This window comes from Colobus angolensis, unplaced genomic scaffold (genome assembly GCF_000951035.1).
Source record: "Colobus angolensis palliatus isolate OR3802 unplaced genomic scaffold, Cang.pa_1.0 Scaffold68, whole genome shotgun sequence".
Lineage (NCBI taxonomy): Eukaryota > Metazoa > Chordata > Mammalia > Primates > Cercopithecidae > Colobus > Colobus angolensis.
The window spans coordinates 6,621,630-6,647,907 of record NW_012120487.1 but is presented as its reverse complement, the minus strand read 5'-3'; the positions used below and the strand labels follow the sequence as shown (position 1 = coordinate 6,647,907).

Sequence of the window (26,278 nt, the reverse complement as noted above, 5' to 3'; positions counted from 1 at the left end):
CCTCCCTTCCCCCCAACCGCCTCCCCTTCCCCACCGCTTCCCTCCCCATTTCCACCGAATTTTGCAACCTCAGTTCCCACCCACCCCACTCCATTGCCTCCTTTCCAACCTGCATTCCCGTGGGGACAGCTCGACACTAGAGTGTGGTGTTCAGGGGGTGCCAGGGCTCCTGCCAGGAGTAGGTTTACAGAGTTCACCAGCCATGGGAGTCCTCAGGATGGTGGGAGACTTTCAAGTAAAAGGACAGTTGCAGAGCTGTGTGAGACATGCCCAGGCTCTCCCAGCCCCAGTTTAAGTTCAAAGGCCTTGGTGAGGGCTCCGCCCCTCCGTACCTGAGCCCTGGCCCTCCTCCTGTCACGGTGCCTTCTCCCTGACTCTGCTCTTTTCAGCCTTGCCTCTTGCTTCCAGGCCTTTGTCTGTGCTGTTCCCTCTGTCTGGAGCACTCCTCCTTCGAGCTTCCCAGGTGCAATGATCACATTACACTCATTGCTTGCTACAGGTGAGCGTCTCCCCTCTAGCCTGTGAGTCTCTCGCAGGCTAGACCGGTTGTAAATTCTCTCTGAGCGCCCTGGGCACAGCAAGGGCCCCCATGTAGTAGTGGGAGTGGATTGATGCCTGTTAAACAAAGGAAGAAAGGGATAAATGTGACTTTGGGGCTTGGCAGCAGCAGTCCAGCCTCGTGCCCTGGACAAGCTACCTTCATCTATAGAGTGTCTTCTCACAGGGTTGTCACACCCCAACCCTGCCTTCAGATCCACTTGGAGCAACTACTCCAAATGCAGATTCCTGGCCTCCCCTGAGAGCTTCTAACATTGGAAGCCCTGCACCAGGGCTGCATTTGGACTCAATGCTCTTCCTGTGAGGAGACTGCCTTCTACTGGGCTGGTTTGTGTATCTGCAGCTCCTAACCCTGGTCCCATGCGGTTTCTGCCTCGGCACTCACAGCAAATAGAGAAGAAACAGCCCACTCCAGCCCCAGAGCCCAGAGCGCAGCCTTCCCTGCAGCGGGGATTTTCAGGCAGGTGGGCGTGAAAGCATGCAGTGGCCTGTGCCTCAGTTTCCTCAGCAACACAGTCCTGGTGACTTCCCAGGTGCTTGTGGAGGTCGGGCTGGTGAATAAACATCCTCGGAGCTGGGAGGCAGCCTTGCAGGCAAAAGCACTCATGGGGCCCCACGGGGCATGGGTGGGGCCGGGCAGGGAGGCACAGGCCCCGTGGGCCCTCTCTCAACCCGTGCCTCCCACCCACCCCTCCACTTCCACACCACCCGGGTGAGGAGGGCACCACCATGGACCAATGGAAACGGGGGCCTAGAGGGCACTGGCAGGACTCTCCGCAAGTCTCTGGCAGAGGACAGGAGAGACCCTACTTCATGGAAACTCAAATTGTCATCACAGCTCACATCCCCTTGGAAACACAGGGAGTTGAGATGAGAGCGTCCCGGTCTCTGCTCAGAGGAGGCCTTGGGCTGGGTCCTGGCTCCCCCTCGCGGCCGCTCCTTTGCCTTCCCCACAAGCCCCTGGCCATAAATAAACCAAGTCGTCAGGGAAGATCAGAACTGAAGGAACTGGAGGCTGCTGATCCCCACTGGCCCTGACAGACCCCTTCCCTCACCCCCTCCTCCCTATTTCTGTCCTCCTGGTCATAGTCTAATTTGTAAAGGATGTGTTGACACTCACTTGTCTCTTCCCACCTCATGATCACTCCAACACCCTTCTTGTTCTCTTTAGTGCCACTCTCAGCCCACTACGCAGAACCCAGGCCCCTCCCGCCTGTCCTGGCTTTCTTTCCATCCCCTGGCTGCCTCCTTTTCAGGCTCCAGTCCCTGTCTGCAGGCACCCCGCCCCTTAGGACTGCACACCACATCTGCGCGGACAGCACCTCCTCTCCATCCCCAGGGCGGGGTGCCCTCCTGAACTCAGCCCCGGGAAGCTGCCCTCCACCCCTCCTGCAGCTTCTCATAGACATTCCTGTTCAGCACCCCCAAAGCCCTTCTCCTACTTTCCCATCTCAGCACGTCACCCACTTGGGCCAGAGATCCAGGCGTTGTCCTGATTCCTGGCTGAGACTCCCGGAAGAAGGGGTCTCACAGGCTCCAAATGGCACCTGGGTCTCCAGAGCCAGCTCAGCAGACAGCACATCTCATCCCTGTGAGCTGACTGCATACGCTGGGTGTGCGGAGTCTCCCGGAGGCAGAGGCGAGTGGGACAAAGTGAAACTGTGTCCTCCTGACCAACAGACAGGGATGGAGCTGGCCCGGCCCAGGCCTGGCATGGCCTCACCACACACTGTGTCTGCGCTCCCTGGACTCCAGTTCCTTCTGCCTGGGACACCCTTCTGTACAATACTAACGCCTTCTTGTTCCTTGAGGCCAAGCCTGCGCGTCATTTTTTGGGACGCATTCACTGATGCCCAGGCTGGCAGCCTCTAACGCAGCCCATTAGCCCATGTGACCTGGCCCTGCCTGTCAGCCCCGGGGAGTTTCTGTTAGCTCCTCAAATATGAAACCCTGGCTCCCACCTCAGAGCCCTTACACATACCACTTTTTCTGCTGGGACCCACCTCTGTCTATCCTGTCCCTGGTTTCCACCCAGGAAAGCTTCTCTGCCTCTTCCAGCAGACCAGGGTCCTCCCATGTCCCCCAGTCCCAGTCTCCCTGAATCCCAGTGCTGCTCCTCAGGGCTCAGTCTGTACACATCTGTCTCCTATAGAAATAACGCTAACCCTTCCCAGCACCTGCTTTCCCACTGAGGCCTAAGCACTTTGCATACATTCATCCTTTATCACATGTCGTAACCCCATCGTTATCCTTGTTTACAGATGGGGAAGTGAGGTCCTGTGTCCTCCATCCACGGCCTGAGTCGAGCACATAATCTGTGCCAGGGAGGGCTTCCCGACCCAGAGCTCTGACAGAACAGACGCCTCCAAATCTGGTTTAAATGGAAAGCAGCCTCAGGGCCGCTCCCACCCCTCCCAGCCTTGGATGAAGGCCGGGCAGCCCCTTTCATGCTGTTTATTCTTTTGAACAAATTGTGAGTTTTACAAGATATCCAAGGCCTGTGGTGGCAAACACATGTTCCCATGGTGAGAATCATTGGACCTGCTGGGCACAGGGCTGTGAGTGCAGCCGAATGGACACCCAGGCCCCTCCCGCCCCTGCTCTGTTGCACCTGGACCCCCTTGAGCGGGGTCACATCCTAGCTGCCCCATGAACCACTTCAGAGAGCCGACACAGTTCCTCTACCCACCCTGGTGTCCACTTCACACCCCTGGCTCTCACACTCACAGGCCTGACCCCCTCCCACCTCTGCAGAGGCCGCAGCCTCACAGCAGCCCAGGAAAGGGCACTGCTATCATTCCACTGGCAGAGAAGCCGGCTTATAGAGGGGGGGTAACTGGCCCAAGGTCACACAGCTGGGTGGGGGAGAAGCTGCGAATTAGAACTCAGGTCTCCTGGCTCCAAAGCTGGTGCTCCCCATGACAACGTCATCTATGCCATCAAGGTCAAGAAAGCAGAAAGATCTGTGTCCCTTGTGCCCGGCGTGTTGCCCTGCATTTCCACTGAAAAAGCAGGAAGTGCTTGGAGCAGAGATGCTGCATTCCAGGCCTGGCTCTCCTCCTCGGGAAGTCACTCACCTCCCCAGGCCTTGGTTTCCCCTTCTGAAAACAAGGAGGATGAACCTGCACTCTGTAGCCCGCTGGCTGAGTGGCTTCAGGCACTCACCTTCCCCAGCTCACACCGCTCTGGATGGCGCCTGTCAGTAAGAAGATTCTTCACATCTTCCTTCCACCACTTTTGCAGGTAGCCCTCAGAAGCCTCCATAACAGCTGAGGATGTTTTAATCTAACGTGCGTTCTCCAGCCAGAACTTTGATTTTCAAAATAAAGTAACAAGTGCTCCCCAAAAACTGTGAAACTATATAAAGACTCAAAATGAGCAACCCACGCTTTCCTGAGGGCCATATTTGGGGAGAACCGCTTGCCTCATATTGAAGCACATGCAGTAGCTGCCCTTCCTCAAGGGCCTGGGGGAGCACTCTGGCTGCCAGAGGCCTCCTTTGGGGCTTGGATCCAAACACACTTTGAAGCCTGGGGTGTGTTCGGGCCTCCTTGGCAGCCTGGGCTCTCAGGAGCAGTAGGCAGATCAGCTTTGGTGAAAGGAAGTCCATGTTGCTGGGCCTGTGAAAGGCCCCATCCCTGTGGTTATGCACTGAATACTTACGTCTCCCTCACCAAATTCACATGTTGAAGGCCTAACTTACAGTGCCTGTATTTGGAGATGGGGCCAAGATTACTCTAAGAAACTAATTAAGATTAAATGAGGTTATAGGAGCGAGGCCCTGATCCAATAGGATTAGGGTCCTTAAAAGAAAAGGCAACTGGGTAGGGTAGCTCATTTCTTTTTTTTTTTTTTTTTTTTGAGGCGGAGTCTCGCTCTGTCCCGGACTGGAGTGCAGTGGCCGGATCTCAGCTCACTGCAAGCTCCGCCTCCCGGGTTTATGCCATTCTCCTGCCTCAGCCTCCGGAGTAGCTGGGACTACAGGCGCCCGCCACCTCGCCCGGCTGGTTTTTGTATTTTTAGTAGAGACGGGGTTTCACCGTGTTAGCCAGGATGGTCTCGATCTCCTGACCTCGTGATCCGCCCGTCTCGGCCTCCCAAAGTGCTGGGATTACAGGCTTGAGCCACCGCGCCCGGCAGGGTAGCTCATTTCTGTAATCCCAGCACTTCGGGAGGCTGAGGAGGGCAGATCACTTGAGCCCAAGAGCTAAAGAGCATCCTGGGCAACATGGCAAGACCCCATCTCTACAAAAAATAAAAAATAAGAAAATTAGCCAGGCATGGTAGCGTGGCTGTAGTCCCAGCTACTCAGTAGACTGAGGTAGGAGGATCTCTTGACCCAGCAGATCCAAGGGAGCGTGGAGTGTCTTAGGCAGGTTGGGTGGCAGGTGGGCGTGGCATACCCCCAGTGTCACAGCACGGAGCCTTCCAGCTTGGAGCCCTGATGCTCTACTCATCAGCTGCTCTTCTGCATTGGACAGGCAGCTAAGTCTGGCTACTGGCCCTGGTAGACACTGACCCTCATGGCCATGGGACACCAAACAGCTGTGTACTGAGCTGCTGGCTAGATGTCTTCCTGTTGCGCACCCACCCCTGCCCCCAACTTCTCTCTCTTCTCCTCCCCTGGTCTGTGCCCCAGGAGGCTGACCTGTGGGGAATGCATCAAGGGGCTTTGTGGCTCTCTGGCTTCTGGGTGGGCTCAGCATTGAGGAGCCACAGCAGGAGACTAGAGGGTGGGGGAGAGAGAGCCTTTCTGCTCCCAGTGCCCTTCCTGTAGGCTGGCCCTTGATGGGAGTCACAGCTGACTTCTCCATGGGACTCTCTCTTCCCAGGTTCCACCAACTGTCCCATCCCCGCACCCCTCTAGGCTTAATGGAGCACTCTCTAGGTACTGCACTACCCCTCGTTTCCCATTTCCTGTCAAATCTTTTTATTAGTTCCTTTAAGTCCCCTTAAATTGTCTTAATGTGAATGTACTATCCATTTCCTGCTGTATGATGATACAAGGGCATGTCATAAACCAGGTGTGCAGGCAGAATTCTAACGTGGCCCCAGGAGCCCTCCCCCTGGCGTACATGGCCATAGAATCCCTTCCCCTTGTGTCTAATATGATGGGACAATCAGTTCTACAATTACATTATATAAAACTATCATAGCAGACTGGAGATTGTCCTGGCTTTGAAGAAGAAGCTGCCTGTGCTGAGAAGGCCATGTGGCTAGGACAAGAGGGTGGCCTTTAGGAGTTAAGAGTGAGTTCCAACTGGCAGCCAGCAAGAAAACACGATCTCACTCCTACAATTGTAAGGAACTGAATTCTGCCAACAAGCTGTATGAACCTGGAAGAGGACCTTGAGCCTCAGAAGAGATTGCTGTTTTGGCTGACACATTGATTTCAGCCTGGTGAGACCCTGGGCAGAGGGCTCAGTTATGCTGCTACCCAGTTTCTTACCCACAGAAACTGTGAGCTAGTAAATAGGTGTTTTAAGCCACTGCATTTGTACCAATTTATGGCAATAGTAAATTGATACACTAGGTTTTATCTGCTCCTCCAAACCACAGAGTTGGGTGTGAGCAGCCTTGGTGAAAGGAGACCCTCTATGAGCAGGAGCACTCAGCATGCAGCGTTCTTAGCATTTAATGGAAACACATGCACAACATTGGGCCGGAACAGGTCCAGAAGTTACAGGTAAATTATATGAACACCTGGCCTAGGTTCCTTCAAAACCTGCTCCTGCTTCTTTGCCATGTCTTTTGTGAAATTCCCTTTGACTAGTTAACAGAAGAGAAAACTGTGGAAACCTGGCTTAGAGATGGGTGTGCATAGTATGCCAGCACTAGCCAGAAGCGTGGAGGCTGCATGACAGTTCCACTCGGGGACTATCCTAAAAGACAGTGGCAAAAGGAGATCCTCCTATGGGCAGAGAACTTCAACTGCTTCCTTCAATTGCCCACTTCAGTGGAAGGAAAGATAGCCTGAGGTATCGATTTGCATCAATGTCTGGGCAGGGATTTACGGGTGCTTGAGGAATGGGAAAAAATGAGATTGGAAAATTGGTGACAAGGAGGTAGGTATGTAGCTAGACCTCTCAAAATAGACATACCAGCACTTTGGGAGGCCGAGGTGGGAGGATCGCCTCAGGCCAAGAGTTCAAGACCAGCCTGGGCAACGTAGTAATGCATAGCATGCATTCCCCACAGGTCAGCCTCCTGGGGCACAGACCAGGGGAGGAGAAGGGAGAGAAGTTGGGGGCAGGGGTGGGTGCGCAACAGGAAGACATCTAGCCAGCAGCTCAGGACACAGCTGTTTGGCGTCCCATGGCCATGGGGGTCAGTCTCTACCAGGGCCAGTAGCCAGACTCAGCTGCCTGTCCAATGCAGAAGAGCAGCTGATGAGCTGTAGAGACTCTGTCTCTACAAAAATAAAGAGTACATAAAAATTTTTAAATTAAAAAAAAATTTGTAAGGCACAGTACAAGAAGACATTCATGTCCCACATAAATGCCCACTAGGAGACAACCACTGCAGAGGATGCTATCAATAATTAGGTGAACAAGAGGACCTGTCCTGTGGGTATCAGTTAGTCCCTTTGCCCAGCTAGTCCTGTCCTTGCTCAAAGGGCTCAAGAACTAAGTGACCATCAAAGCCAGTGTCTTAGTCTGCCTGGGCTTCCATAACAAAATACTACAGGCTGCGTGGCTTATACAACAGAAATGCTTTCCTCACAGTTCTGGAGGCTGGGAAGTTCAAGATCAAGGTGTGAGCAAAATGGATTTCATCCTGGGGCTCGTCTCTTGGCTTGTAGGTGGCCACCATCTTGCTGTGCTCACATGACCTCTTCATGCACATGGGGGTGGGATGAGGAATGGAGGGGGAGGGGGAGGGGGACAGAGAGAGAGAGAGAGAGAGAGAGAGTATGCACTCTGGTGTCTTTTTCTTTGAGAAGGTGTCTTTCTTTGAGACAGAGTCTTGCTCTGTTGTCCAGGCTGGAGTGCAGTGGTGTGATCACGCCTCACTGCAGCCTTGACTTCTCAGGCTCAAGAGATCCTCCTACCTCAGTCTACTGAGTAGCTAGGACTACAGCCATGCTACCATGCCTGGCTAATTTTCTTATTTTTTGTAGAGATGGGGTCTTGCCATGTTGCCCAGGATACTCTTTAGCTCTTGAGCTCAAGTGATCTGCCCTCCTCAGCCTCCCGAAGTGCTGGGATTACAGAAATGAGCTACCCTACCCAGTTGCCTTTTCTTTTAAGGACCCTAATCCTATTGGATCAGAGCCTCACTCCTATAACCTCATTTAATCTTAATTAGTTTCTTAGAGTAATCTTGGCCCCATCTCCAAATACAGGCACTGTAAGTTAGGCCTTCAACATGTGAATTTGGTGAGGGAGATGTAAGTATTCAGTGCATAACCACAGGGACGGGGCCTTTCACAGGCCCAGCAACATGGACTTCCTTTCACCAAAGCTGATCTGCCTACTGCTACTGAGAGCCCAGGCTGCCAATCACACAGACCAATGCTACCCACTCAGCACCATTCCTCAGGAAACCACGGTGACGGCAAGTTGATTACATGGAACTGTCTCCATCAGGAGGGGTGCTGAAATTCATCCCCAGGGAATCTAGACAGAGATTTGCCTTCTCTACTGGATGCTTCTGCCAGTAATGCCATCTGTGGCCATACAGAATGCCTTACCCATTGCCACACTGCAGCGCCTCCAACGCAGGAACTCAATGGCTAGTGAGAGGATGGCCACGGGCTTGCACCTAGCAGCTAGTCTGAGGGATGGTGGAATGGCCTGTCGAAGCTTCTGCTGCAGAGCCAGCAGGGAGGCAGCACTCTGTGAGGCAGGGCCTTGTCCTGGAGGCGGGTGGTGTCCTTAGCCAGGGACCAGTACACCGTGCTGTCTTCCACCAGAAGCGTCCCCAGTCCTTCTTTTCTTAATAACAACTTTATTGAGATGTAATTCACACGCCATATAAATTTCCTTTTTAAAGTAGCCAGTGCGATGGGTTTTCGTGTATTCACAGAGTTGTACAACCATCACCACAGCCCCCTCGTTCTTGTACCTTAATAACCCACTTATGGAATTCTTGTTTCCCATCTCTGCAATATGACAGATAATGTTGGCGCTCTGCCCAGCTTTCCCTTGGATTCTTTTTTCCCATTTTTGGGCCTCCTAGTTTTGGTGTATTTTTGTTTCTAACAGCCACATGTGAGGCTCTTTTTCAGAGAACATCCCTTGGACTCCCAGAGCCCGCCTGGCACGCTGGCTCAGGCAGCTGGAGGTGGCTGGGAATTTACTTCACCTCTGGGGCAGCCCTTAATCATGGAGCGAGTTAGAGGCTGACAGCCAGCATCCCCACCTCATGTCCATCTAACTCCCAGGGGGCACATACACGCCAGAGCTCCCATGTGCTCAGGCTCAGGCTGAGGCTTGCCTGAACTTGGGCCCTTCCTAGGGTTCTTCCCCTTCCCTGTTCTTCCCCCTCTCCCTGACTGGTCTCCCCTGGGAGCACTTTCTTGCTAAGTCACCGGTGCATGAAACCTCATTTTGGACTCTGCTTTTGAGGAACCCGAACTAAGCAGGTTTGGAGGTCCTATTTCTCAAAGGCTTCCACGAGGAAACACAGTTGTGAGGCTGTTACCTTAGAAAGTGGGGCTACCGTTGGCCACTCGGACTCCTTGTGCTATTGAGCTGACAGGCAAACAGTTACCACAGTGCCCTGGGTGGGTGAGCTTGATCACCACGCAGCAGCTGGGCTCTGCTGCACAATGAGAAAAAGGGAGCTTTGCCTGGAACCTGGGCATCCACGGAGGTCGGGGAGAGGTGCACGGGAAACTGCAGCAGGCAACTAAAGCAGGCTGACTGGGGACTCAGGCCTGGCAGGATTGAAGAACTGGGTCACCTACCAGGTACAGAACTATCACTGGCCAAGGGGATCTAAGGGTGAGGGGAGCATGCAGGGGGTGCTGGAAGAAAGAAGCCATGATGACTGTCCTTTGCTTCTTGGTCAGCTACAGACGTGGTGACTACAGCCACTGCCTGCAGCCTGTGTTTATTGGTTGATTTCTTTCCCCCGTCTCCTGCCATCGAGCTAAAGTTCTGGTTTAGCCTTCCAGTGGGAGCATGACTAAACTGTCATCGCTGCGTGCTGACTCAGTGGCTGATGGGCTCTGTGTCTCTGCCCCCATTTTGGAGACAAGAATTTCTTGCTCTGAAAGAAGGGCAAGAATAGGCATTGAGCAGCAAAGTGGCAGACTGTGCTAATCCTGTCTATCCGCCCCGCCCCAGCCTATTCTTCGCTCTTCTCTGCCATGTTCTTTGCCACATGAGGCTGAGCCAGGGTGTGTGAATGGCCTCGCCCAGACCCCTTGGCCCTCTGCTGTCTGCTTATGTCTGGACAGTGGATGGCACTAGCAAGAGAGCAGAGGGCAGGAGGAGAGCATGGCAGTGCTGCTCCTCCCAGGTTCCCCTGCGTGCAGGGCTGCTTTCCTGGCTGCAGTCACATGTCTTCATGAGCACAGCCGCACAGGGCAGACCTTCCTCCACAGGCTCCTGTTTGCTCTGGGATCTGTGGACACTAGTTTGTCCCTTTGGCCCTGGGATGGTAACGGGTTCCTGCTGCAGTGCCTCTAGGGTACCAGTGTCTCTTGTTGTTTCCCTTAACCCTCCCCACAACTCTAAGAGTTGGTGGACTGTGATTAATCAAGAAATTAAATCTCTTGAACCTTCCAAGTTGGCCTCTGTTTCCTACCAGAACCCCCACTGCCAGGACACCTTTCAGACATACAGTCAGAGAGGCTGAGACGACAAAGGAGACACAAGTCTGGAGCCCAGGCGAGCCCTCGCCACACACAAGATGGAGCAAGAGCATGGACCCGGATGAGCACCTCAGAAGAAAAGCATCCACAAGAATAAAGGAGGGGCTGGAGCGCCAGTAGCCAGAGGGCAGGCAGAGAAGGAGGAGGAGCATGGGTGAAGGAGGGGCAGCCCAGGAAGCAGGAATTAGATGAGAGGAGAGTGCTGTCCTGAAGTCTAGAGAAGTGTGTGCAAATGCAGTGGGAGATCAGGGAAGCAGAGGACAGAGAACTGACCACTGGATTTGGCCACGAAGTTGTGGCTGGTGATCTCAGTGAGTGAGATGTAATCCTTACCCTCAAGTTAAGAAGAAAGAAGAATTGCACAGAAGAAACAAGTGCAATAATGTCTTGGAGAAAAGTGCAAGCCATGCCTGGCAGCAAGGGACAGAGAGCAAAGGAGAGCAAGGTTGGACTTCTGGGGAGGCTCAGAACAGGCTCCATGGAGTGGAGAGGAGGCCCCATGGGAGGGGGGACCCAGGCAAAGGGTGCTACGTGAGCGAGGGCTGGAGGCATTTTGGGAAATTCTAATGCAACAGGGACAATGTGGCATAGAAACCCCGGCGGTGGTCAGCTGCACTGGAGGTTGTGAGAAGACTTTGATTACTGACCTGTGCCTCTCAATTCCCAGAACAGCAGAGAACCAGGAAAGGGTTTTATGTGGGGAGATGCTCATATCTGGATATTCGGATGCTGCCATGCATGAGGACAATATCTAGCTCATCCTAAAAGCCTGACGTGTCCTAGGCACCCAGTAAATGCTATAGCCTTAGTGGATAGAACATGGGCTGTTTCTAATGTTGCAGATGGTGGCTGACATCACTCCATGACTGATGTGAATATGCCACGGTAGTAAAAAAAATTCAGTCCAAATTGAAAAATTAAAAATCCAAGAGCCAGATGTAGAAAAACACTGATTTAATTAAAGACTGACAATGGAAATGGCCAGAGTCTCAAAACCAGGTATGTTTCACATATCAGAACAAAGTGTTATGATATCTTGCTTTCCCATGCAAAGGGGGGAACCATTGTTCTAGCAAGTGGCAACTCAGCGTTTAGTGGGAAACTGGATTATAGCTGGAAATTAATTGTCCATGAATGCGGAGAAACAGCCAAGTTCATGTGGAGTGTTCCATGGATTACATCTACTACCAAGAAGAAAGAAAGAAAGAAAAGAAAACAGATTTTCTGATTTCAATTAAAAAAAAAAAAAAAAGAAGATGAAGAAAAGACACCGCCCAGCAGCTAATTACTCACAGGCCAATGCCTGTGCTAGCTCAAATGCAAGAGCTGACATGATAAAATGTTAGCATCTTGTGATCTGCTGTTAATAAAATGTAGCACAAAGGCACAGAGGAGTTTTACATCTGCTCAGAGGATGCCGCACAGCTTGGGGAACCCTCCCCAGCCCGCCTACCCAACTGCTTGCTCACCAGGACTAGCATGGAACCCCTGGTCCTAGGCTAGGGAGAGGAAAAGGATGTTGTTGTATGGAGGCTGGACAGCTCCAGAACGGTAAGAGGTGAGGCTGGAGCCTGCCTGCCCAGACATCCTCCGCAGACTGGCCTAGGGTCTACCCTGAATGCAGTGGGATTGGCGTAGTGGTCCTGCTTGAGAAGAAAACCTTAGCAGGAGAAACCTTCAGGAAATTAAGTTAGTAGTCATAGCAAAAGATTGGAAACAACCTAAACGTCTCTTAGTAGCATTAAATAAGGGTGCATCAATTCAATGAAATACTACACAGCTGCTAACCAGAAAGAAGATGTGAGGATCTTCAAACTGTAATGCTGAAATTCATAACTGGGGTCTTAGAGAGAATTAAGGGCTCTGTGAACTAGGATGAGGGAATCACAGCTTGATTTTTCACTAACCTCTAACTATAATTCGGTGTCTCCTTTAATTACGAACGTAGGCCCCAAACCCTAGTAGAATTAGCTGTGACTTGGTTACTGACAGAAATCACAGATATTCTCGTCTCACTTTATGGTTGTGGCATGTATCTTAAAAGATCAATTACATCACTACTTTGAAACTATTAATAGTGATTAGACCCATGGCCAGACCTTGGTATTTAATATGTTAGCCAGGAATAACACGTATTACTAAGTGACAAATGTATTCTCTATTTTGACAAGTGTATTAAACCTAATTGGTTTCCTCTGTAACCTTATGTGTTTTGTTTTATCCACTTAAATCACTACTCTAAGAAGGGGTCACTGGCTTTACCAGACTGACAATGGGGTTCGTGCTACAGAAAAAAGCTCAGAAACCCTGATCTGGTGTTAACGAACACAGTGACATGCAAACAGTGTGGATCATATGCCACTGTATGTGTGTTTGTTCAAAACACAGATCAGTTGAACAGAACAGAGAACCCAGCACTAGGCCCACATACATCTGCTCAATTGATTTTTAACAAAGGCACCAAGCAATTCAGTGGAGGACTCTATGGTGCTGGAGCAACTGCACATCCACAGGCAAAAAAAGGAACCTTAATCTACACTTCACACCTGATACAAAAATTAATTTGAATGCGAACTGTAAAATTGAGTCAGAATACATGGGATGGAGCTTATCCATGTCAATATTCTGGTTGTAATGTTGTACTGTAGTTTTGCACAATGTCACCATTGGGGGGAGCTGGGTAAATGGTACATAGGATTGCTCTGTATTATTTCTTACAACTGAGTATGAATCTATAACTACTTCAGAATTAAAATATAATCTAAAAAAGCTTTTATATGTATAAATTATCTCTGGAAAGAGATACAAAAAAGAGGGATTATCTCTGAAAGATATAAGTGAGCATGAGAAATAGAGGTGGGAAAAATATCTGTTCCTTGCTCACACTTTTAAATTGTTTACCATGTTTGTGCATTATTTATATTCATAATTAATTATGTTTAAAAGAAACTACCCTAGGAAAAATCAAAACTATTTCCCAGGTTACATTTGAATTAAAAGCACTAATACTGAAAAATTTCCCATCTACTTTGTGAAAGGCATAAGGCTTAAATTTTAATATGCTATTAATACTCATGTTTTTTAAAAAAATCAACTTCGTGTTTGTTTGTTCATCATTTTCAAAGTGAAATTAAAGGATTTGGAAATTTCTGAGAAATGATTTCATTCCTCGTGTGGGACCTAAGCTACACGTTCTTTGCTTTTGGCTGGTCCACACCCACTGAATCCCAGCTGGGCAGCAAGTCCTGGGGGGACCACTTCCCCAAGACTCCCTCTCAGAGAAGCAGGAGAGCACAGTGCAGCTAGGAACTTAGCTCTGCACTCAGGTGGAACTTGAATTTGCCACTTATGGACATGGCGACTGAGGGGGAACATCTAATCTCTGTAGGCCTCAGTTTTGCCATCTGTAAGATGAGGTACTTGGTGCCTGCCTGAGGGGTCACTCTGAGGACTAAGAGACAGAATGTGCAGGAAGCATTCAGCACAGTGCCTGGCATGTGGGGAACACCAGGAAGGAAAGAGCCTTGGTCATTTCTAGCCTCTGACACGGTCTCAAAAAGGTCACTGCCTTCAAGCATCCAATGACACTGGTGCCATCAAAGAAGGTGTTTCACACAAGCACTCCTGCATTCTCAGTGCACCACCAAACCAACGCTACCAGAGAACAAAGCAAGGCTTGGAAAAATTACATGATGAGCCCAACAGTACACAGCTAGGAAGAGAAAGGAAGAAGAGCGAGGTCCAAAGACCCCAGCCTTAGCCGAGGAGAAGCAGCCTTGGCTCACGCAGCGCCTCAGGAAGAGGAGCCTGGCCCAGGCCCACCAAGATCACAGTGCCTAGCAGTGGAAGGAGCTGTGAGAATCTCCAGGATTGCAAGGAGAAGACCTCATCCCCCATCCCCCCATCCTTGAGGGCACATTTTGTCTCCAAGAGGGAGCAGAGCACCTCTACCCCCCTCTCCTCAGAAAAGTGGGCTGGGTGTGGTGGCTCACACCTGTAATCCTAACACTTTGAAAGGCCAAGGCAGGAGGACTGCTTGAGCCCAGGAGTTCAAGACCAGCTTGGGCAACATAGTGAGACTCTATCTCTACAAAAAATTTAAAAATTAGCCAGGCATGGTTGTGTACCTGTAGTCCCAGCTACTCTGGAGGCTGAAGTGGGAGGGATGCTTAAGCCTGGGAGGTTGAGGCTACAGTGAGCCATGGTCACACCACTGCACTCCAGCCTGGGTAACAGTGAGACCCTGTCTCTGAAAATAACCCTCCCCACCTTGCTCCATCCTGGCCACAATAGCAAGCATTCTGCCAATCTCATGCCACATAGTGGGGCTCACGGTGAAGCCTGGGCCACAGTGGGAGCTTAAGCTGCAGAGATGCTGAACATCTCTGGCTGAGTGGGGCGTTATACCTGAGACCCTGAGGGCTCTTCCCACTGACTCACCATGATGCCAGCTTTAGGATTCCCTTGGGGCCTTGCCTGCTATGGTGAATAGAGCGGGCAGTGGTTGAGGAGGTAAACGCCCTTAGGCTGCACTCCCTATGCTGCGCCTGAATTTGCCCAGAAACTAGGGTGCGTCATGGGTTCTGTGTTCAAAAATCCCAGGATGGTAACTCAAAGCAAAATGGATATTAAAAACTCCGTAACTGGTGCCCAGGGACCCATGTTGCCCTCTGCACACCCTTGTCCACACTTCTATTATACCTGGGGCTCTGCCACTTACAAACGGTGTGACTTTGGGCAAATCTCTATCCCTGTGTGTGCCCCACTTTCTAGAACAGGGATGATAATGCACCCCTTCCATGGGTCGTGGTGAGGATTAAACCGGGAAAGAAGTGCAAGGCTTGGCACACAGTACAGTTTCAATGAAAGCTGACTTTCTGACCCCTGTGTAATGTCCCAGCAAACAGAGCAAAAATGTAAGGCAAAAGATGCCGCAGTAGGTGGCAAAGACTGGGTAACTGAACTCTCCACCTGGAAAACCACACATGCCCTGGATTCACGCATCCATTGGTAACATACACTGGGCTAATCAGGGCCAAGCCCCACACTGGAAGCTGGGGACAGAGGCTAAAAAGCCCTTGCCACTGACTCCAGGATGCTCCCAGGCCTGTGGGAGGGACATCTACTCAGAGGCTTCAGCGGCCTTGACAGAAGGCAGCAGCGGGCAGGGCAGGCCCCGCCAGCTTCTAACCCACGCTGAGGCTGAGGTCCGGTGTCCTGAAGAAGCTGGCGCCGGAACTAAGTCTGAAAGGACAATAGATGACTAGGTGAAGCTGGAAGGAGTCTAGGCAGACGGCTCTCCACGCGCAAAAGTGCGGACAGGAAAGAAAGCGGGAGAATGTGCTATGGAACACGAAGATGGGGGTGGTGTCTGAAGAAAAGTTAGGAGGTCATGGATGTCACAGGCAGGGCTGTGCAGAGACGACTCGCTGAAGTTGGCGACTGCATAGCCCAACCTAGAGGGAAATTCCGAGTCTCCGAGGTGCGCTCCAAGCTCGCCGCTGCAGAAACCTATTCCTCCTGCCCGGCGAGCAGAGGCGCAGCGACCCGCCCACTTGCTCCTCGGGAGGCCGGTCGCTAGGCAACAGGCCCCGGCCCCGCCCACAGCTGCTGCAGTCGCCCCCTCTCTCGGCGGCGCCCTGCCAGTGCACCGGCGTCAGGGAATGCCGGCTGGTTGCCTTCCACATTATCCCGGTCATCTGGGATGAAGAGTGCTGCCCCTGGCGGCCACTCTCTCGGCTTTCCATCCTTTTTCTGCCTGGACCTGGACGAACCCACACCCTCCAGGACCTGGGCTGGGCCAGCCAGTGAGGGAGAGGCTGGAGAGGCCAGCAGGCAGGTCCTTATTATTATTATTAATTTTTTTTGAGATGGGGTCTCCCTCTGTCACCCAGGCTGGAGTACAGTGGTGTGATCTCAGCTCACCGCAATCTCCACCTCCCAGGTTCAGGCGATTCTCCTGCCTCAGCCTCCCAAGTAGCTGGGATTACAGGTATGTGCCACCATGCCCGGCTAATTTTTGTATTTTTAGTAGAGACGGGGTCTTGTCATGCTGGCCAGGCTGGTCTCGATCTCCTGACCTCAAGTGATCCGCCCACCTCAGCCTCCCAAAGTACTGGGATTACAGGCGTGAGCCACCGTGCCCGGCCAGAGGGAGCAGGAGGGAGCCACGGAGGGCTTGTGTGCAGAGCAGCAACATGAGTAGACCTGGTTTTTCAGTGCTCATGCTGTTGCTGCTGTAGACCTGCCTGGAGAAGCTGGGCATGGGCATTAAGGGATCATGGCTTGGGCTGCCTGGCAAGGCCGTGGGGAGCAGGGGTTTACCACCTACCAGGGGAAGTAACCATGGTGAGCCCACGGGAGCAGGAAAGGGCAGGCTGGGTGCTCACAACTTGGGGTTCATACCAGGCAAAGGGAGGAAGGCAGGCCTTCCTGAAAACCAGTAAGCCAGGGGGCAGTACTGGGACAAGCCCCTGACCCCCAGTTGGTCTTTTCACCCCAGCAGGTGCCTCCAAGGCTCCAGGAAAGATGCTGACCAATTTCTGGAGATTCATCAGCTCACAGGCCTACAGGAGAAATAAGAAATCCTCCCATCCTGGAGACCCCTGGGCATGAACCCCTCCAACAGGACATTACTCTTCTCCGAAGGCCAAAGCCTCCCATCTCCCCACAGACTAACTTAAACATCCCATTTCCTTGCATTGGTCTGGAATAGTTGTGGTGTCTATGTGGCCACCGAGACTGTTTCATACTTCTGTGTGTGTGCTGACCAGAAACAGGAAAACAGCTTTATTTGAGTAATGCAACTTGGTTGGAAAGCCTTTCAAAATGTGGAGTCTAAGATAAAACTTCAAGTGTTATGAAAAAGTAAGGTTACCGGCCGGGCGTGGTGGCTCACGCCTGTAATCCCAGCAGTTTGGGAGGCTGAGGCGGGCAGGTCACAAGGTCAGCAGATCGAGGCCATCCTGGCTAACACGGTGAAACCCTGTCTCTACTAAAAATTAAAAAAAAAAAAAAATTAGCTAGGCGTGATGGCGGGCGCCTGTAGACCCAGCTACTCAGGAGGCTGAGGCAGGGGAATGGTGTGAATCCAGGAGGCGGAGCTTGCAGTGAGCAGAGATCACGCCACTGCACTCCAGCCTGGGCGGCAGAGCGAGACTCCATCTCAAAAAAAAAAAAAAAAAAAAAGAAAAGAAAAAGAAAAAGTAAGGCTACCAATCCAGCCCCGGCAGGTCAGGGGTTCAGTTAGGGCATGGTGATTGATGTCAAGTACAACCAAAAGGCATGTCTTCTCCCACCCTCTCAGGGTCCTACAGCACTGTGGTCCCCAGGGGGAAGACCAGCACTGGGGTAAGTGATAGCTTCAGCCCCCAAGCCAGGCTAGTCCCAAATCACTGCATCATCCTGTCCAGGCTGACACCAGTGCTGACCTGCAGGCCTCAGGCCTCAGCATGCCTGGTCTGCCCTGCTGAAAGCACTCTTGTGTCTGTATAGCAGTAACTGAAAAGTTCTCGTGATAGTACCTGTCTCCAGCGCCTTCCAACAAAGCCCAGGCCCTGGGCCCCAGCCACCACACTGACGTAAGAGAACAGTTAGGGTATCACTTCTCAATGATCCCCCTGCCACCTATTCCAGGACTTAGGAGGATGCCTGGACACCTCTGCCCACAGGCAAAAGAGGAAGTAAAGTTGACCTGTTCTCTTGGGTGCCAGCCATCCCCTGGACAGAGAACAGGACACTGCCATGACCCTGGAATCTTTTATACCAGGTCCCCATCCTCCTCTGCACCCTTACTGGGAGTACTCATCTCTCTTCTCTGCTTAACTCATTATTGCCCCTTACAATGTGGTTGAGGCCCTGATTCCTGCAGAAAGCTTTCTCTGACCACTCCCACAGCCTCCCTACCTCTGTGTTCTAGTATGAATCCCCTAAGACTCTCTGTCTCTCCCAGTAGATGTCATGTATCTCATGGGCAGAGCTGGGGTCTGTCAGGTTCTTAATCTAGTAGAGACACAGGATGTTTTCTAAATGAAGGTATAAATGCAACCAAGGGAAGAAGCCCAGGACCCTAAAACAGAATTGGTTCAAGTTCTGTTTTTTTAAATGTATGTTCCTATGCAGGGACTATGGAAGGAGCTGGAGGAAAGAAACTAAGACATCTTTACATTTTGTGTGTCTGCATCAGATTTCTTTAAAAAGTCTCTACTGCTTAAAATAATAACAGTAATAATAAAGAAGTCTACTAGCCTGGCCCAATCCCCTCACTTGACAAAGAAGGGGGAGGTAGAACGGGGAGGGCATGCCTAAGCAAGTGCAGTCAAGGCCAGCCACAGGCCACAAACCCAGGCCCCCAATCTCCCCAACCCAGGCTCCTGCCAACCCTGCCTTCCACCAGGATCAAAGGGAGAATAAGCCTTCCACAAGGATTTCCATTGCTCATTTTATTTCAATAGCCAACTGTCCTCAGAGAACAAACTGTTTATGTCACAGGCGATCAGAGGCACCATTCTATTCCCTAGGGACTGCATCAGTGCTTATGAACAGCCTACTTTTTAAAGTTGGCAATCACTATAAAAACATCAAATAGTCAAACTAATAAATTTTTTAAAACCAATGCCCATAATGGCTGAAACTTTATGGAGGGGGAATGAAGTAGCCCCAGTAGCCAGGATGCTTGCTAGTAAAACCCCTTAGAGAAGGGGCAAGGGGCTGTGGCCAGGAAGATGTAAGGGACAGAGCAGCAAGGCAGGACGCTGCAGAACCTGCTGTCAACGACCCTGGTCCTGGCTGCTGGCTCCAGCCACCTGGATGAACTGGAATCTCGATGTCTGTGGTGCCCCCAGCACCCTGGCGGACCAGGCCAAGGCAGCAGAAGGCTGAAATAGATGATGCCTTCTGTCCTGGAGTGGGGCCTGAGGAAATCAAATATTGTCTCTGGGGCTTGTTCCAATAAATGGCAGTGCAACCCAAGGACAGTTAAATTCATTCCTAAATGGGAGCTTCTCCCAGCGCCCACTCCTCAGAGCCCTGGTCCTCCCCTGGTAATAATTTCCTCCATACTCCTCTCCAACTGTACATCGCAGAACTGAAACTTAGAAATCGCCCTCCTTCCTCCTATATTGAACTGGGAATCAGTTGCCATCTATGCTATCAACCTCCTTCCTCCCTACACATCACTGAATGAAGACAAGAAAACTGTTGCTGTCGCCCCCCAGTGCCCCACTCTGCTGGCCGGGAGGGCGGGCCTGGGGCCTAGTCGGACTGCTCCTGAGACGATGGCTGGCTGGGCTCACCCGGTGGCACCTCTGCATCCTGATCATCTGTGAAAGACAAAGAAGGCAGCTGGATTCAGAAAGAGGGAAAATGACTACCTATTTGCAGACGAAGATTTTCTTTTCTTCTTATTTTATTTTAATTTATTTTATTTTATTTTTTTGAGACAGACTCTCGCTCCGTTGCCCAGGCTGGAGTGCAGTGGTGTAATCTCAGCTCACTGCAACCTCCACCTCCCAGGTTCAAGCAACTCTCCTGTCTCAGCCTCCTGAGTAGCTGGGATTACAGGTACCCACCAACACACCCAGTTAATTTTTGTATTTTTAGCAGAGACGGGGTTGCCCCATGTTGGCCAGGCTGGTCTTAAACTCCTGACCTCAGGTGATCCACCCACCTCGCCCTCCCCTCAGTGCTGGGATTACAGGTGTGAGCCACTGTGCCTACCCCAGATATAGATTTTCCATAAGCCTTTCTCATCATACCCAGCCCTAGGAGAGAATGAATTTTCTTTAATTTGTTAGGCGTCAGAAGCCTGGAATCCTAGCCTTGGCCATGTGATTCAGATTCAAGTTCCAGCTCTTGCTCTGCTCCTCACAAGCTGGGAGGAATTAGCAAGATACTCCACAGCTCTGAACCTCAGCTTCCCCTTCTGAAAAACGAGACGTATCCACCTTGCTGCCACCTTGCAATGGCAGCACGGGCACTAAGTGAAACACAGTGATACGCCACCTTCACCAATGCCTTCATCCCTTCGGGTTCTATTTAATCCTCAGAATCCTCGTGAGGTAGGGACCATTATTTCTCTGCTTTTACACATGATGAAACTGGAGCACAAAAGAGTGAATGAGCTTGCCCAAGTTACACAGCTGGGCAAGTGCTGCAGCCAGGCCACCCAGCACTGGGGCCAGTGGCTTTCAGCCACATGACACCACCTCTCCAGCTACTGGATCTAGGCACTGCACACACAGGAAGTGTCCAACAGGCTTCAGTTTCCTCTTCAGTAAAATGGTGATACCACCAGACTCCCCTAGCTCATAAGATGGTCTGACAGTCATTTTAAAGTCCTGGTTGAGTTTGTCAGTTCTTTCCAAATCACAGGAGCCCAAGGGGAAGACTGAAAGGAAAAAAGTCCTAGAAGCTTTAAAGCTGCAAGGGACCTCAAAAGAAAACCCAAAACATTTTCACATCCAAAAGTTTCCTCGACCCTCACAGTAACCTAGTAAGGGGGCCCCTTTTATAGCTGAAAAGCCTCAGTGCCCAGGACCATCCAGTGCCCCAGTGGCAGAGCTTGTGAAGGACAGATTCTCTAGCTTCTGGTCTGGTTCCCTCAGAGCGGCCTGGGGCAGAGGCATAGCCCCACCACACGGGCTCCTGCTGCAGCTCCAGGCTCTGCATCTGCTCCCCTACCCCAGCCAGAGAGGCCTGGCACCTCCGGTCTTCCAAACGCACCACATGCCTGCTGTTCTCCACAGCTCTGCCCACGGAGCCAATAAGGTCAGTGAACAGGCACTGGACTGGGAGCTAGGCTGAGAACTCTGTTCAAATCCCAGCTCTGCTATTTACACCCACAAGAACTGCTGAAGGCCCTGATTTCCTCATCTGCAGTCCCATTCCCACCTTGCTTAGGTGTGTGCTTATGGGGACTGGAGGAGGAGTATAAGAAGGAGCTCAGGAGCTCATCCTAGGGCTCAGCACCCTTTAAATTCCACGTCACTTCTCTCCACACCTAACCTTTCTTCAGATTAGGTACCTCTTCCTCCAGAAAGTCTCCCTGGCTCTGGCAGAAGCTGGAAGACTGGAGCTCACTCACCAGTGTTCTCCTTGTCAGTATCAAACAGGACGGTCAGTGAGAAAGATGACGGAGGTGGTGGTGGCGGTGGTGGGGGGAGGAAGTGGAGCGCAGAGAGGTAGCCTGGCGGGAGGAACTGGTGCTGTGGTGGAAGCGGTGGAAGCGGTGGAAGGGGTGGCAGTGGCGGTGGTGGCAGGTAGTAGCTTGGCTGGAAGTCTCCCACTGGTTCTGATGCCTGCACAGCACGCACAGCAGAGAAGCAGAGAGGAGAGAGAGTTAGCCAGATGGGCTGACCAAACATAGCTCTCACCCCCGAAGTGGGGGGCTCCTGATGGGGAGATGCATGGCCTCAAACACACAGGCACAGGGCACTTGGAAGGCGGCATTCAGCAAACACCTGCCAAATTATTGAAGGCAAGAAGGAATACAGGCAACCTCAGATAAGCATGGGAACAGCTGAATGGTCACAGTGACAGAGCCCTTCTGTATATGCCAGGGCGACTGTGCTCACAATCCTAGGAGGGGATTCTATTACTATTCTTGCTGTAATGATGAAAAACAGGTTCAGTGAGATGAAGCTATAGGCCCAGGGCCCCAGAGCTACTTTGTGGTTAAGGGCAGAACTGGATCCCAAGTTGGCTGACTCCACAGCCCACTCAGCTGACCTCTGTCCAGCGCTGCTCTGCACTGGGGAAGGGTCTGAATGCATCCCAAGCCCACAGGACCCCCTGTCTGGCACATGTGGTCACTTAAACTCAAGTGCCCGGGGGGCCTTTGGGAGAAGACGTTGGCAATGTGGGTGTAGAGCAGCTGTTTCTGAAGCAAGATACGCTGGGTGACTTCAGACAAGTGGCCTCACTGATCAACATTTTGCTGCTTCTGTTCCTTCTTCAAGGGATAGAATCCAATCCCTTACCACAGCACAGGGACCCATCACAGGATCTGGAGAGGGGATGACTACACAGCTCAGAGCTTAACGGAGAAACACATAAATGTCGTAAGAAATAATACTGAGTTTTGGATGTAGTTCCTGCCATTTACTTCTCTAGCCAGATGCTTCAGAGCAACACTTCCTGAGCTGAGTTTCATGGATTCCTGGCGTCTTACAAAGTATTTTTTAGTACTCTAAAGTGTTATTTGTTAAGTGAGTTTGAGAAACCCCATACACTGCTCCCCACATTAGTGGGTCACACATGAGCATATTAAAGGCTTGGAAGAGTCTGCGAAAATCTCCTTAGATTAACCCAGCTAACCTGGTCGAACTTCATTCAACCACCAGGAAGGGAATAAAGCCCACTTTTAAGTACCTACTATGTGCCAGACCCTGTGCTAGGTATTTTACATGCATCACCTTATGTATTCTACTCAGGAGCCCTAATAGACAGGTCCTCCCACCCCGATTTTACAGACCAAGACCTGAGTGAGGTCCTCAGAGGTCAGGTAACTGCCATGGGTCACATGGCTGGGACATGACGGAGGAGACAGGATTGGACCCTAGGTCTGCCCAGCTCCACGGCCAGTGCTGCCCTGTGAACAGGAGAGCAGAGGGAGCCAAGCAGCAGCAGATGGGCAGGGACAGGAACAGGAAGGAGGAAGCTGTTCTGGAGAGCACCTCCAAGCCTTGGCAGGGGGCAGCAGGACAAGGATGAAAGTGATTCAGGGGCTCTTGGGTTTGAAACAGCTCACAAATCAATGCCTGATTCTCTCTCCAGACGTGAGAGGGTAGAAGGGGGATTATTAGTGCTTTAATTCCGAGCTGCTCAGCCAAGCATCTCCCTGGATCACAGCTCCTGCCCGGGGCCTGTGGTGGCAGCTTGGGCCCAGATAAACTGACTGAGATCACACTCTTAACAAAGGCCGTCTGGTAGGCCTGTCAGTCAGAGCCCTGCCCTGGACGCCAGGCTCCAGGCTTCTGCGTGAGCAGATGGAGCGTGCTCTACTTGGCCAGAGCCCCTCTCTTTGTGTGGAGGCTGGAGATGCCTGGCTCTCCCTGGGCAGTGCCCACAGATGTCAGGCAGGCAGCAGTGCTGGTGTGAGTAAAGGGCCATGTGTGTTCTACCTCTGTGGGAGAGAGGGAGGGGCAGTGGAAAGCACCTAGACCCCAGAGTCAGGGCAACCAAGGTGCCTGACCTGGCTCTGTCACCAACCAGCTGTGTAACTGGAATCCTAGTCTCTCTCTCACCACTTTTGTGACCCTGGCCAAAAGCTTAACTTCTCTGAGCCTTTTTTTCTCAATGCTACAATGGGGTACAACACCTACCTTGAAGGTTCAGTATCAAGGCCAGTAGCTTTCAAACTTTTTTCCCTTGAATCAGTGGAAAATGATTTTTAAGCACAATTTTACAACATCTAAGACAAGTGGAAGAGAAGCTGCTGCCGCCAGGCTGAAGCAGGAGTGAGGACCCAGTGACCTGTGTGCCCAACCTGCCCGGGTGCAGCTCGAGCCCCATTGGACTGGCTCCACACTGCGTGACTAATGACTTTCATTAAGGAGAGAGAGGGCTTTCAGCCATCCTAGTCTGGAAGGAGCTGGTAACCAAGGCCATAAAACTCAATCACACCTGCCTCGTAGTACACACCACAGGGGTGAACTGACTTTACATACTCGGTTCTCAAAACTCCCAGCCTAGAGAGAATACCAGCTAACGACTGACCTTTACTAATCTTATAAAAGGATTAAATTTCATTCTTTCAACAGGTATTTCCTAAGGTGTCAGGTGTTTGGGGGAAGGTTTCCGTATTTTTCATGACTCAGTTCAAATGCCACCTCCTCCTGAAAGCCCTCTGCAGTCTCAAGTGTGCTCTACCTGTGGGCAGGGAGTCTACCTCTGGTCCTGACTCTGCCTTAAATTTTGTGGTCCCAGTAAGGTGGATATTCCCTTTCTGGAGTCCAGCAAAATGAAGGGCCCTTCCAGCATCAGCATCAGTCAAGGAAGGGGTCACCCTGAACGCTCAGAGTCTTTCAGCCCACTGCCCTGAAAAGCACAGGCCATAGCCCAGGCCGAGTGGTGCAGACTGGTCCACACGTGTGCTCCCAGAGACACACACACTGTGCCTGGGCAGTGCCTAAAGCCCTTCACCAGCACTCGGGGGCTGGCATGGAGTGGGCACACAGTTCATGACAGCTGGCTTCCTGGGAATGAGGATCCATCAAGGCAACAGGGGCTGCTGGGAGGAGAAGGAAGCTGGCAAGAAATGAGGGGTGAGACTCACCAAGCCTCCGCCTTGGTACTGGCTGCGGGACACATGCCGGAAGCCCTGCTGCAGGGGGACGCCAGGAGGGGCGTCCAGGTAGCCCAGCGGGAACGGGCAGTAGGGGTGCATGCTGGAGCCGCCAGGGTACTCAGGGCCCAGTGCACGGTCCGGGTTGATGCTCACGGGGCGCCCTGAAGAAGGCAAGCAAGGAGGGAAGTGTTAGACTTTTCCGCTGGGAAAAGCACCCGCAGGGCGGCACAGGCCGGCGGGGTCATAAGCGCTGTTGTCCAAGCACAGAAAGTCAACCACGCCCTTCCTTCCGCTGGGCCCTCACTGCATCTCCATCCTCCAGCCAGCCCCGCTGCTCTTGGAGAGTCCTCGGCACGGCCATCAAGCCCGCTGTGGGCCCCGGCCTGCGGCTCCCCGCTGCCCGGCACGCCGTCCGCCCGCACTCTGCCTCTACGAGTCCTCAGTGCCAAGTTCCTCTTCCTCCGAGTCACAGTGAACCCGGCCATGGCTCGAGCTCTGGACACCGATTTGTGTGACTCTTCAATCAACCCTGTCCCTCCCACAAGGACAAGGTCCCTGAGGGCAAGAAATGTGACCCGCGTCCTCCATCACGAATGCCTGGCTCATAGTTCGGCCCAGCCCTGCTTGTCTGTTGAGATGGAACAAAGAAAGGCGGCTTCTCCTAGAATTGCGGTTTCAGGCCTGTGACCCCACCAGATGGGGCGTTCCCTGGGGACCTAGATTTTCCTGGAAAGTCAGGAAAGCGGGATGAGCCTGCGGAAGCCTCTGGACCAATGCTCTGGCACACAGAGGGCAGGACCTTGTCCGGCGTGACCCGGGCTCCCGCCTCGGCCTCAGCCTGTCCCACCACACCACCATGGGGAGACACCAGGAAAACACGTCCACACCAAACCCCAGGGCTTTTAAAGCTTCAAATGTACATGTGATGTGAAACTGTACTTCAATACCGAAAGCTCCAAGGCACAGGGAATAATGTGATTTATGTACAAGGTGAGGGGCTAAAAGAAAGGCAACATCTTTACAGACTAACTGTTCTCTTGCATGGAGTAAAGAAGCAGACTTGGCTCACCCGTACGTGGGGAAAGGGAGGAAGAGGTGCACAGGCGCACTAGGCCAGGGCCGTGCTGAGGGGAGGAGCCTCCCGACCGCGAACAGGGAAGGAAGAGTGCGCAGGCGCAGTCGTCCTTGCGCTAACCTAGAGCGGGAAAATTCTTATTCTGTAGGAGGAGCCTCCAGCCCAAAGAAATGGCGGGAAGAGGTGCGCAAGCGCAGTAGGACTGGGCTCCTCGAGGACTCTTCCTGGAGGAGGAAGCACTGCTAAGTCGACTGGACGCCATTTTGTTCTTGCATGCCAGAATGACCCAAACTACAGCTAAATGTCAAAAGCCCTCTGAACCGCCCATTCCTTTATGTTTCCTTTTTGCGAAAAGGTACCCAATCCAAATCCCCGTTCCAAGAAGGGTTTCTTAAAGCAGAAGGTACGTTACACGTGGAAAGCATTCTCCCCACCCCAAACCCCTATGCCAGCTGCCCATCCGGGCTGGCCTGTACTGCCAGCGCGGGGAGTCCACCGCGGGACTAAGGCCACGACTTACCAAAGTCGGTGAACG

At 52.0% G+C, this 26,278-nt stretch overlaps 1 protein-coding gene across 1 annotated transcript; it reads right to left on the bottom strand.

The window, feature by feature from the left end:
* Window positions 1–18,807: 18,807 nt before the first annotated feature.
* DMRTB1 (DMRT-like family B with proline-rich C-terminal, 1) lies at window positions 18,808–25,153 on the bottom strand. The gene is made up of 4 exons (XM_011926376.1): window positions 24,973–25,153; window positions 24,657–24,829; window positions 21,465–21,678; window positions 18,808–19,701 (listed from the first exon to the last, which is right to left on the bottom strand). The coding sequence occupies exons 1-4, from the start codon at window positions 25,151–25,153 to the stop codon at window positions 19,634–19,636; spliced, it is 636 nt and encodes a 211-aa protein (XP_011781766.1). The 3' UTR covers window positions 18,808–19,633.
* Between the last annotated feature and the right edge of the window lie 1,125 nt (window positions 25,154–26,278).

Coding starts and splice junctions, on each gene's coding strand:
- DMRTB1 (XM_011926376.1), bottom strand. CDS start 25,153: ATGGCCGGGTTCACTGTGACTCGGAGGAAGAGGAACTTGGCACTGAGG. Junction 24,830..24,972: donor GGCTGGAGGATGGAGATGCA/GTGAGGGCCCAG, acceptor TGCCTTCTTCAG/GGCGCCCCGTGAGCATCAAC. Junction 19,702..21,464: donor TACTGACAAGGAGAACACTG/GTGAGTGAGCTC, acceptor TGTCTTTCACAG/ATGATCAGGATGCAGAGGTG.